Genomic DNA, 13,225 nt, shown 5'->3' with positions numbered 1-13,225 from the left:
GTTCTAGTGCTCTTTTCAAGTAAACAAAAAAACTGGAGGGCACCTAGGCCGCCTCCCACGCTCATTTTTTTCCAAAGTCAACGGATCAAAATTTTGAGATAGCCATTTTGTTCCTCATAGTTGAAAACCATAAAAACTATGTCTTTGGGGATGAATCACTCCCCCACAGTCCCTGGGGGAGGGGCTGCAAGTTACAAACTTTGACCAGTGTTTACATACAGTAATGGTTATTGGGAAGTGTACAGACGTTTTCAGGGGGATTTTTTTGGTTTGGGGGTTGGGTTGAGGGGAGGGGAATATGCGGGAGGATCTTTCTTTGGAGGAATATGTCATGGGGGAAGAGAAATTCAATGAAAAGGGCGCGGGACATTCTAGGATTACTATAAAAAAACAATGAAAAAATAAACATGAAAAAGTTTTTTCGATTGTAAGTAAGGAGTAGCATTAAAACCCAAGACAAACAGAGACTATTACGCATATGCGGGGTTCTAAAAATACTTTAGTATAAAGAGTGAGGTATTTAGGAGGAGATAAATATCTCGCTCTTTATGCTAAAGTATTTCTAGAAATTTCAACTATTTATTCTACGGCCTGATTCAGGGATCATTCTTAAAGAATTAGGACAAAACTTAGATTAAACTTAGATAAAAGATTTAGTTTAAAGAGCGAGGCACTAACGAGGGGCAAACCCCCTCATATCCATAATAAAAATATAAGAATATAAAAGTTTGCTACCTAAGTTAATTCTTAAGTTACATATATTTTACTAATAAAAACGTTCGTTAAAAATTAAAAGTGCTACTTGCCTTTTTAAGTAATCGAAAAACTGGAGGACAATTAGGCCTCCTTCCCCAACCCTTATTTCTCAAAATCGTCTGATTAAAACTAAGAGAAAGCCATTTAGCCAAAAAAAGAATTAATATGCAAATTTCAGTTTAATAATTTATGTGCGGAGAGCCAAAATCAAGCATACATTAATTCAAAAACGTTCAGAAATTAAATATAAAAAAACTAGTTTTTTAACTGAAAGTAAGGAGCGACATTAAAACTTAAAACGAACAGAAATTACTCTGTATATGAAATGGGTTGTCCCCTCCCCAATCCCTCGCTCTTTACGCTAAAGTTTGACACTTTGCCACAATTCTACTTTTTAAAAGAATTAAAAACTTTAACGTAAAGAGCGAAGGATTGCGGAGGGGACAACCCATGTCATATACAGAGTAATTTCTGTTCGTTTTAAGTTTTAAAGTCGCTCCTTACTTTCAGTTAAAAAAAACTAGTTTTTTTAATTTAATTTTTGAAAAGATTGTACCTACTTCGGTCATTCAGGGATCATTTAGAGAACATTCTTTTGCGGTACAACAAATATTACAAAACAAACTGGGACGAGTCCGTATCTCACACTTGATGTTTGATTTCCAACAAAACTTACAGCTCAGGAACTTTAATTACCAATCAAAAATATATTATACGCATTGGAGAGCGAAAAAATTATTTAATTAAAATATTTAGCCTTTTCAATATAATCTACGATAGCAGATTCAAATTTTAGTTATCAAAAATTTTCATTTCTGAATGCAGACCGTGTTGTACTACAATGTTTCTAACTGTTGTTTCAATGTCTTTACAAATCGGAGCTTGATCTTTTGTGGCCATAATAGACTTTAGAAGTCATCCTCTACTGTTTTGTCGCCTTTTGTCCTCTCCTTGTGCCGTTCTCAAAAAGGGCAGCCCATGATGTTTCTCCACGTTCAAGTTGTGCCACTACATCTTTTATGGTGACAAATTAATTATTTTGAGTCTATTGATAAAGAATTGGAGGGAAAATTGTCATATAGACTTCCACAGGAAAAGCACAGCAAGTATATGTTCCACCAATTATTGTAGACTTTTCACCTTAACCACTTCTGCCACCGCTATTTCTCATCTCTGATTTCCTTTTTTTGACATTCAATTTTTTCTTTGAGATTTATAGAAATAAATAGTTTCAGTAAGTACCTGATTTTGAAGCAAAAGTTATCAAACTCCTGCTTTCTATATTTTGGTTACTACTGATATCTTTTACTATATGCTCTACCCAATCCTCTGCTTTTTGCTATTGCTATGAAAAGTTTGGTAAAAAAGAATCTATCCTTGTTAGGAACATTTTGCTTTGTAAAAACCATTTTATTTACTTAAGACTGAACCGAATTTCGATTCGCAAAATGTGCCCTTATGACGTATTGCCTTTAGGCTGATTATAGTGTCAAACTAGGTTAATTTTTTCTATTTGGTAGCGTTTTTTGGGATCATTTTCTTTTCCTTTGAACATTAGGCAAGAAAAAATCCTCTTTTCAATTGGGAGGCAACTTGAAGTTATCAAAATATTTTTTTTTGTATGGAATTATCCTGCAGAAGGATATTGGTATATTGCTAGATTGAGCAGTTGAAGTCACTAAAAGAACAGTCTTGGTCTAAATAATGGAAAATAGATATTTTGCTTTGTATTTATTCAATAGTTCGAAAATAGAAAAAACTCATGGAAAAACTTATATGACAGCATCAATAACATGGACGACACCATTGAAGGCAACGAGATCGGTTTGGATAACGTTGGCACCATCGACAGTAACACCATCTGTAATGAAATAAACCGATTAGCTTTCTGCCATTCCTTAGCGTTAAAAACATGTACTAGCGCTTTTAATTAAAATTAATCATAACACCAATCCACTTTCTTTATGCTTCACCTTCACATAGTAACTTCACCGGTTTACTACCACAAATTCCTACTCTCTTAAAAACTTCCAATCATTTTCCATTTTTTTCGGTCGTATAAAAAATACGACTATATTTGTGAATGAAGTAGAGTTGGCGAATTGCCAATGTTTCATTTTTTTAATCCTTTTCATATCACAGCATAAGAAAATTATTAGCATTACTGCTTTTTCTTTAGGGGCTCTTTCTCGGCTTACAAGCAGGGTGGGTGAATTGCCAATGTTTTGTTTTTTAATCCTCTTCATATCCCACCATAAGAAAATTATTAACATTACTCCTCTTTCTTGCTTACTCCTTTGAAAAATTCAAATTTCACTGTAAAGTGATTTATCTGACACTCTTTCGAAACCTCTATTTTGTTATATTACATTTTAATAATGTTTCAGAACTAAAAGAGCTGTATTTTATTATATCTGACCAAATTTGAAATCAGAAAACGGTATCATAGTTAAAATTTCCTATTAAACATATATCACGATACAAGAAAAGATACCGAAGTTTACCATGTGTGATATAAACACAGGTTTTGTCAATAGTAAAACATATTTTCTTTACTTCTTCTTTCTACCCCCCGTTCCTTTGAAAGGCTCTTACTCTATTTTTCTTTACTCGTCACTCCAACTCCCAAGCTTTGGCTAGAAGATCGGCTTAGAGCCGACAAACCAGACTGCAAGTCTAAATAATCTCAAGAATTAGACCCATTCTTTCTTTTTGACCATTCTTTCTTTTTCTTTCTTTTTGACATTCTTTCTTTCAAGTGTCTCAAAATTTCATAATCGTAAATTTAGCTCCCACATTACTAGAATTTTCATTCTTTATGATAAAACAAAATTTATAAGCTTATATTTTCTTGTTTGGAAAGTAGCCCAATTTTAGCTAAGAAACCAGCAAAGAAAAAAAAATACTAACCTGGATTTGCAACAATGACCAAATTATCACCAGCTGCGCTTTGGAGCGTACCACTTACTACACCAGCGGCAAAGACTGTTGAAGGAGCAACATGACCGAGAAGAACCTGGCCAAGGGCTTCTGGGTCAGCAAGCAGACCATCAAGAACACCTTCAGGGAGGGCATCGAAGGCGGCATTAGTTGGAGCAAAAAGGGTAAATGGACCACCTGAAATATAAAGATTACCTCTAAGATATCCTATAGCAAAAGGAAATAAATAGTTGGCCTTAAAAGAACATCTTGAAATAAGATGATGGGACAATGGGATAACATTGTTTAGTTGATGCTATATTGTATTTCTGATTATAATAACAGCTATTTATCGCTATCAGATGTGTAAAATGACTTGAAAGGCAAAATATTTTTGACACTTGAAAAAATATATATTACTTTTTGTCTGTATGGTTAGTATTACATGGTCCTTGGTTCCCCGATTTCTGATTGAAAAAATAACGATTCTTTCCAAAAGAGCACAAACCTACAATATTATAAATATTAGCTTTCAATGTGCATTCAGTAGGGGGAGGTGGAGGGATTCAATTTTGAAAGTATGGATCATCATTTTTTAAATAAATATTTTTTATTGCCAATATAATTTTTTAAGAGATTTATTGAAGATAACTGTCATTTCAGAAAAATATTTTGCAAAGCAAATGTGTGTATATTAACATGTGGAATTTACCTTTTTGAGAACCCAAGGTTGGGAATTTGTATCTCTTATCGAATTCTAAGAGACAATTGTGGAAAAATCGCTTTCCAAATGTTAATACCCAATATTTTGATTTTTATTATTATTTTCTTGATTTTGGCGGTATTTGTGAACGCCAAATATGCTTTTTAATTTTAGACAGAGTTTCAATCCTGTTTTTATAAAAAGGTAAGGGAGGGAGTTGCCTAGACCATTTTTATCAGAAAAATCTGCATCAGAACCCACCAAAACAGGTAGTTTCATTAGAAATAGGCCGGAAAGGACTGTCTGAATTTAACCTAACCTAGCAGGAAATAAATTTATCATCTACTAGCTACTCCACTTTAGGATGGTAACCTGACATTGTTTCTATGCGGACAGAAGAGTTCAATTTTTTTTTTACTGCATAAATAAGAGCGGGCAATTTGGTTTTAGTGGGGGTAAGATGAAATTCCCTTTTGTTCCTTTTGGGGTCTTATATGAGATTCAGGCTCTGCGTGGATAAGGTACCTTAAATTTTGTTATCACGACACGTAAAAGCAGCCTTGAAAAAACTATTTGGAAAGTAAGAGTAATTTAAAATTTTTAATCTAAGTTACCGAATTTCGACCTACCTTATTTAAAGGAAATGAGGAAGGGCCCCAAAAATTTTCCCAATGTGATTTTTTCTGTAAGAGGTTGTCTGACATCAATAAAAAATGGTATTCAAACTGTTCGGTAAAGTAGTGTAGGCTTAATCCAACATGTGTGTACTTTGAAGGAATGTAGCACGTAAATAGTTGCATTTAGTATGTATGCAGCATTAGAATATTCAATTGATCTTACAGTAAGACAAGACCTAGTATCCTAGTTATGTCTCTTCAGAATCTATTTCCTTTAACATAGTAGCAAGTTTTGCTCTGGGAAACGACCATTATTGAGGCGGTGCCTTATAGAGCCTTTGTACCAAAGGCGTAGTAATATTTTCTATATTTTAAAGTATAAGGAATGGATATTTCCTAAGCCTAGCAATAGTAGTTCAAGGAAATTGACTAGAAATAATTAGTTCTTCTAATATTTCATGAACAACAGGAATAGACCTTGATTGTTTTCTCAGCAAAGAAGGATTCGAAGGAGAGTTTAAACTGTCCTAGTTTCATAGCTTTATTTATGATAAAACACAAGTAATTAGTAAGAATCTATTGTTTGTTGATAGGAAAAGGAGTTTTGGTTACTTTTACGGTAGTGACATCTCAAGCTGATGTTTCCAAGAAAAACAATTTAACTTCCTTAATAAAGAAGGGGCGAAACTTACCAGCTAATGTCTCTCCTAGGCCTGCAACTTCAACAGCAGTCAAAAGAGTTGTGAATCTACCCTCAGCATCAGATGCAAGAACTTCGGGGATTTTACCAGCTGGAATCGGAAAGTTTACTCTGTTAATCACTTGAACCATTCCATTGTCTGCCCACTCATCAGGCAATGTGATTACCGCTCCATCAATGGTATAAGTCTGAAATAAATCAGTGGCATTAGTAGCTGCAGTAAAAAGTAGTTTTTAATCAATATTGTTAACCGTCAGTCATGACCAACTGGTTATAACTGATGAGAGTCATGACTCTCGAGTGTCATTAACGAGAGTTAAGTTGAACTTAACAAGACTCATGACCAACTGGTTATGATTCTTGGTAAGAAGAAAATCTTGTAGAGAAAGCATGGATTAGAGTTCCAATCATACTGTAGAAACTCCCTGCCTCAGTGTACGTGCATTTTAGTGGGAATAAGTTTACGAAACTCAGAAAACTGAACATTTAGTCAGTAATCTGATAAATATACTTGATCTCCAAGGCTCTGTAAAGACAACGAACAAATATTAAATATCATGCCTTACCCTTAAACCCTAGTTCCTCTTGTGCCAACAAAGGCCCCTAGGGCACCAAGGAAGAGCCGCCAAGCATTCCTCATATATACTGCTGCCCAGACGTCTTCCCTTTGGGGTTGGATTGTCGAATTATAAATTTCAATTCCCAGTGGTATGTGCGACGAAGTGTATTTATTGGCTTTCCTCTTCATCGTGTTTCCTCTGGCTACCACACAAGTGCCGTACTGGTGACCGCATCTTCCATGATACGGATAATGTATCCCAAGTAGCGCCATCTTCGTACGACTTTTGTTACCAGGGCTGATGCGTGATAGAGCGAACTGTCTAATTAGTTAAGTGGTCCCTTCAGTTAATGTTCTGTATCCTGCGAAGACAGTCGTTCTCGAAAGCGACAATCCTCTTTTCTTGCTGTTGGCTTCGTTTCCAGCATTCACAGTTATATTTGTTATCATAAGGATATTAGAATTGTGATTTCAGTTGAGCAAGGGGAACTAATATTGGGCTCATTTACATTTTGCGTTTTATTTTATTTTTTTCAATTGACATCAATTATAATGATTGCATTAGCTGAGACCTGGTGAAAACCAAACCTTAGCCTACAGTAAAAGTAAGTCGGAAATATGCTTCCAAAGGAACATAATATCATGAACCTAAAGGAAAAAAACAATAGACAGTTATTGTTGATTTTATTTCCATCAATCTAAATCTGTTTCAAAGGTAAACCTACCAAGCAACCCCACACGTAGCTCAGTTTTAAATTGACTAATGGGTAATTCCTTGGTAATTAGGATAATTAGATGCCATAGCTTAGCCCATCTATAAATAACTGAAAAAGCAGTCCTACTCGAAACTAGGCTAGGAACATCAACATCTTCACTTGTCGTAGTTCTGTGACAATGAGTGTCGGACTGTTCCCGAAATATTCCTGTAAAACAGTTTGGAAGGCACCCATTACAGTACGTGAACATAAAAACCAGTATGTAAAAATCACACAATCAAGCTGCAGGCATTATATTAATTATATTGTTTATTGGCCTGACCAATTCCCGGTTCCGTATTCCAGAAAATGGTCTAATGGCATTATTCTATAGTACACGTATTGGGCGAGGTATCCTGGGGAAAATACCAAGCCCTACAGACGAACAGTGAAAAATATGCTGGTGTATCAGATAATAATACAATAACCGTTAAACATATGAAGAAAAAAGTTTTAATTTACCGATAATCCCCAAATTTCGCAATAATATTTTGCTTATAGCTTTTACATGGTACTTAAATGATAAATTTTCGTCAATAATATTCGCATGCTCTTAAAATATCAGAATAATTAAATGAAAAAATCAAATCAAATAAATAGAATATGTTTATAGCAAGCATGATTGAATTCTATATAATTATGTAGTACGACTGCTGTGGACCTAATATTGTCAAGCTTCAAGAATTTCTTATTACCTTCCTAAGAAAATATCATTTAACTTTCAGAAATCACGTAAAAAAGCATAGCTTACAGATCCATAGACATTGGTGCGAACAGTTGATCCTTGAAGGGTAGTAACTGTGGCATCGTTGACAAATGTACCGAGAGTGATGTTGCCAGCCGACATGTGGAAGTTCAAGAAAGTTGTCAGGAGTTCAGGATCGGCCATAAGACTGTCAATCAAGGCCTGGTCAAATGCAGCATCCTCAGGTGGGAAAATGGTGTAAATATCTGAAATTTAAAATCCTATAAAGCAAAACTGTGGAAGATATGATATGTAACTTGTGATAATTCTTACGGGAGAGGGGAGGTTGTGTAAATTGTTTTATTGAGCGAAAAAAATTCCTGTTACTTCAAAGAAAAAAGAAATAGAAAATCTTAATTCGTTAAGATCTTGTGGGTTAGGGTATATCGAATAGCCCTTTCTTAGAAAATTTGTCTGCCTTTTTTACCAAAGAATTCATGTTTTAACACTTTATGGTTAGGACTTATGCGCTTAACATGAAATCAGGAAAAGGGGGAGTTGAAGTATATTATAGAAATAATGGCAAACAGTTTACCACTTAGAATAAAAAGAAAAGTCTATGGTAGGAAGCAAGAGCATCCTTACGTTTTCCCCATGTGTTACGGATGGGAATGCAGGTCAGTTATGTTTAGTCAGGGAGCCACTCAACGAAAATGTGTCGGGTAGGTGATCAGTGAGCAGCAGAAGGTTTGACAACGGAATATGGGGTAATCGATAGCGCTGATCACGAAAATGGGCGTTATATACTCGGCCGGGGGGTGCTTGGCCCCGAAAATTGAAAATGTCGCGTTTTTTTTTACTATTAAATCACGTTTCGGAAAAATTTCCACAATGATCGCCAAATCTTTCGTAACTGATGCCAGAAGTGACGAGTGCAGTAGGGACCATCGCGAATGACCTTGAAACTTGCAATTTTAATTTTTTTTATTCGCGCTGGAAAAGATCTCACGCCTAGATTCAGCTGGTAGCGGATAGTTTTATTATCTCAGACAGGAAGATTGCCACTATACTCAACAATGACCTTGATCACAACTCTCTTTCATTCCTAATCAGAATTATTAGTAAACTTGACAAGATTATTATTCAATAAGCTTGAATAAACAAAAAAAAGATTACTATACTAACACCTGCTACGGATTTCGTGAACGGCACTTGTTACTACAAAAGTTAAAAAGTAGCTCAGCATATCAAATTATCCATCAAGCATATCAAACTCGTCCATAAAACACTTCCCACCACAGCCACAAAGTAAATCGCGAGGTCTATTTCCAGCACATGAACATTTTTTTGTACAGCGCTTGCACGAGCAGTACTGGGGGACCACACCTTCTGGAAATGCCTGAAGGGTAGACACAACTGGCCTAACCCCACCGTCTTGAAACATCCAGCCAAATTGCAGGGGATCCAGAAACTGTGGCTTTGCTTGATTTGCTTGCAAAAAAATGTCCAACTGCAGGTACACGCGCTTAGCATGACACTCAAAGGCAGCGTCAGATGGTGGCAAATACTTAAGCTCCCGCTTTCGAGGGTACAAATGCACTCTTAATTCATTAAGAGAGGTAAAGTGGTCTGGGTCTTTTCCGTATGAGGCAACAACGACCTTTTTGCAAATCACACTGAATTTTTCTAGAACCGCAGGGTCGAGCTTTGACTTCTATATCTCTTGGACAAGCAAAGCAATCGGTTTCTCCAATCCCCATTTCTCGACAGCCTTGGCCACCACTCGTTTTCCTTTAAAAAACATGAAACCCACGGTATCACACCCTGAAAGCGTATGAAGAAGGCAGATGGAGTGAACAAAATCGTTCGGTAAATTGCTGCAAAGCCGATGTATAGGCACTAAATAGCTGTGGAACCTGACATAAACTTTCCGCTTTTCACAATTTGGGTGGTTCCCAAGGAATAACTTGTAGTGATATAGCAAGACGACAACTATGTCTGTGTCATTCGCATCGACCAAAACGACATCGAAACCCCTCTCCAAACAGTCCAACATGTGTAACACAACTCTTGTATCGGCCTCTTCATGGGTACAGCTCAAACGCTCTTCAAAGTTTGTATCAGCATTTCCACTTCTGTTGAGCATCACCACTCTCATCCGGTCTCGAAAGCCTCCTGAGAGGCACACAGTGAACCCTGCTTGCAGCAGGTGAACTGAGTTTTCAAACTCACCGAATAGAAGCTCAATCAGTCTTGCCTTTGTCTTGGAATTTGAGAGCAACGAGTTCCAGTCATCGTTTGAGTGTCTACCTAGAGCTACCGGAGACCTGTTTGAACATCCTCGCTGCTCATGGCAACCACCGCAGTCCTTTAGGCAGATCACCTTGCCTTCTTCGTCGGAATATCAAAAAATCCCATCATATCTATCTGCAAGGACGTGCAGCTCCTTAACGTTGCTGTTGAAAGACACAAGCGTGGAAAATGTCCGTTTTCCATAGCTCTCAACGATTTTCGATGGATTTGGTGGATGGCTTCTGAGGTAGGGCATCAAGTCTACCACCCTTGAGTGAGTCGACTCACTGCTAATCTCGAGGTTAACGGGCCACTCGCTCAAACTGATTTTTGTTTTCAAATACTCCAAAAGAGCTGACTTTGTTCCTGTCCGAAGCACAACCATTCCAGATATGGCACTTCTCTGGAATATAGAAGGGGCATATGGAAGAAGCTCATGGGAAAGCAAATTCTTTAGATGGTGAAGTCCTCTTTCACCTGTAAAGTCAACACTCACCAATACCCTTTTGACAGTTTGAAGTTCAACATTGGTAAGGCTATTTACAGCACTAGAAGTATTGGTTGCTTTTTTCTGTTTCGCCTTCTCATTATTCATGACCTTTACTTTGCTAAAGGCACCTTTTTCACCGTCCAAGTAGCGATCAACCGCTCTGCTTCCAACAGATCGCACACTGAGGAGACTGTCAGCTATCTCACTATCAACTGTCTCAAGCGTATAAATATTCAGCATATCTTCGTCAGTGGATCGAAAGGGATTGAGCCTGGCTTCCAGAACAGACTTCACTTTATCAACAGCCATGTGTTGCCGCAGAACGAAGGAAGGGTGATCTTCGTGGTGAGAGGAGTCAAACTCAATCTGGGGAACAATGCGTAGCATCTCAGTGAATGTAGACGAGACTGAGGCACAGAACGGAAGAGTTAAAGTCCACTTCACCAGTGCCAACTCATTCATGGTAATACCCGTCATTCCACCTTCCGTTTTTGAATCTAAATTAATGGTAGATTCTACAGCATGGTCTGGGGATATGCAGTTGAATTTTGCATTCCTCCTCTTCACATTGAACAGTCCATTGTGGAATGCCTGATCTACTTCTTGAGGTAAGCCCTGCATCTCAGACAGGTACTCAATCAAGCAAGTGCCATACTTATAGTGACCACATGCAACTAAATAAGGAAGCATTTTGCTAGCTCCTTCAAGATGGCCATCCCAGTCACCAGATCTTTCACTATACAAAAACTGCCAGAAAACCAGTACCATTTCTTTGTACTGCTTCCAGAACTTGTGGGTTTTTGAGCGTGCACGAGAAGTCTCGAACCTTTCTAACAACGGGGACAATGCGGTAAGTTTTTCCTTTAGACAGTTCAAGTTCTCATCACCCTCTCTTGAGTTTTCAAGTTTTGCAGTAAATCTCCCATTTCTTCAAAGATAGCGATGCACGATGCACGACGTCTGATTCTGCGCAAAAATCTTCGAAAGCTTCCCAGTACAGAATGGATATTGCCTCGAGGACTAACGTATGAGCAGCGAGAGCTTTATAGTACGGTTTACCACTCATCACTTTCTTTGCGGTTCCTTCCAACAGAATTCCAGCCTCGTAAATCACCTCTTCTAGACCCGAGCACTTCATTATATGACCGATGGCACCCATGAAGTTCATTAAAATATGAAGACCGCCCATTCTGAGGACAACATCAGAACACTGGTAGTTGAGAATCCAAAAGAGTAGGCTAGAGAACTGTCAAAATAGCAATAAAATCTAAATAACTGTAGCTGCAATTTATTCTATGGCTGCTTAAGTAGAGAATTCTCACAATGAACAATGTTTAATGAAAAACAGTTTCCACTAGCCTACGCTATTCAACTTATTTATTAGTTATTACATGGTCATGTCTGGGTCATGTGCCTGGCTTCTGCCTGACCTGGGAATTCAGAGCAGGACATATCAACAACCTTTGTACTGTAAATATGTTTCACAAGGAAAGCCTACCTTCAGTGTCTACACCTCTTGCATCAAGCTCCACTCAAGTGCAAATCAAGTTTAAGGTCCTCCATAATTTTGTGTTTAGACTCCTTTGCTTGACTTTTTCTATTCAGCTTATCTTGGAAAATCTTTCTGGCCGGGTGAACCCTGACGCATTCACACTGGATAGATGCCGCTGCTTATCCGAGCTAAAATTGGGTCAATCCGCTTTTCTGTCAATAGTTCAAAAACGAGAAGAGTTAGAGAATTTCTGGATCAGTCATTTTGTAGGACAATAAATTTCCTACAGAAGCCATTAAAAAAAAATACACCTCAGTCAGGCAAATTTTCAAGATGGATCAAGATTAATCCAAAAGAGAGATAAATTGTGTTAACTTTTTCGTCGAAATTTTGTGATTACAACTGAACGGCAAAAGATAAAAATGTTTTGAAAAGAGAATATGATTCTTTATTTAATTACCTTCGATCTGAGGTATAGCTGAACAATTTTGGAGTAACCTGTAATTTTTTATCGATTTTAATATAATTTTTGCCAGTTAAGATGGATTTTTAGGGAATTTGAAGAAATGTGGATGTCGCACCCATTTGTCGACTATATAACGCCGATTTTCGTTTTCAGCATGGTCGATTGCATTAGATTGCACACTCAAACCTTCTGCTGCTTGCTGATCACCTCAATCCTTAAATATCAACATTTCTCTCGTGTGGCTCCCTGACTAGTTCGAATTTCAAGAAAAGAGGAATTTGTTAAGCTTAGTGTATGGACAGTGTAGATTTTATGAAAGATTGCTAGTAACTATAATGAGTGCTGAGAATCTTTTTAGTGCTGAAAGGTTAGAGCTGTTTCTCAGGCTAGAAATGGAACACAGAAATAATGTTTTTTTAATTTGCATAAACTTTTCTTGCAGCGTTAATTAATTGGAAAGGTATTTTTTAGATCTTTTAGAACAATAAAGATTATAATTGTTATTATGGTTGTCACTTTTATGTGGATCAAAAAAAAAAAGTTAACTATAGTTTTCCATCGGTGCCAATCGTCAAAGGTGGTAATTCTTTAGTCACCTAAAGATTTGGCTAAATGTGATACATGGTTTCCATATAGGAAAGACAAAGATGAAGAGAAAGATTATCAACTTCTTTTTCTTACTGATGTTTTGTTTCCAAAGTAAGTGAGTTTCTATTTATTATGAAGCAAGTGATAAAGCACATTGGTTTTCTCTGTTCGTGTTTAGCGATTTTCTTTGATCGATCTTAGTA

General features: G+C 37.0%; 1 protein-coding gene across 1 annotated transcript in view; it reads right to left on the bottom strand.

Annotated features, from left to right (window-relative positions):
- LOC136041687 (uncharacterized) overlaps positions 1 to 13,225 on the bottom strand; it is a 135,611-nt gene that overhangs the window by 86,480 nt on the left and 35,906 nt on the right. Inside the window, exons 10-13 of the mRNA XM_065726412.1 lie at positions 7,761 to 7,960; positions 5,688 to 5,883; positions 3,667 to 3,873; positions 2,538 to 2,617 (exon numbers count right to left, since the gene is read on the bottom strand). Of these exons, the coding sequence (XP_065582484.1) occupies positions 2,538 to 2,617; positions 3,667 to 3,873; positions 5,688 to 5,883; positions 7,761 to 7,960 (683 nt within the window). The remainder of the gene's footprint in view (positions 1 to 2,537; positions 2,618 to 3,666; positions 3,874 to 5,687; positions 5,884 to 7,760; positions 7,961 to 13,225) is intronic.

The sequence above is a fragment of the Artemia franciscana genome, unplaced genomic scaffold (assembly GCF_032884065.1).
Source record: "Artemia franciscana unplaced genomic scaffold, ASM3288406v1 PGA_scaffold_32, whole genome shotgun sequence".
NCBI lineage: Eukaryota > Metazoa > Arthropoda > Branchiopoda > Anostraca > Artemiidae > Artemia > Artemia franciscana.
This window is presented reverse-complemented; position numbering and strand designations above follow the sequence as displayed.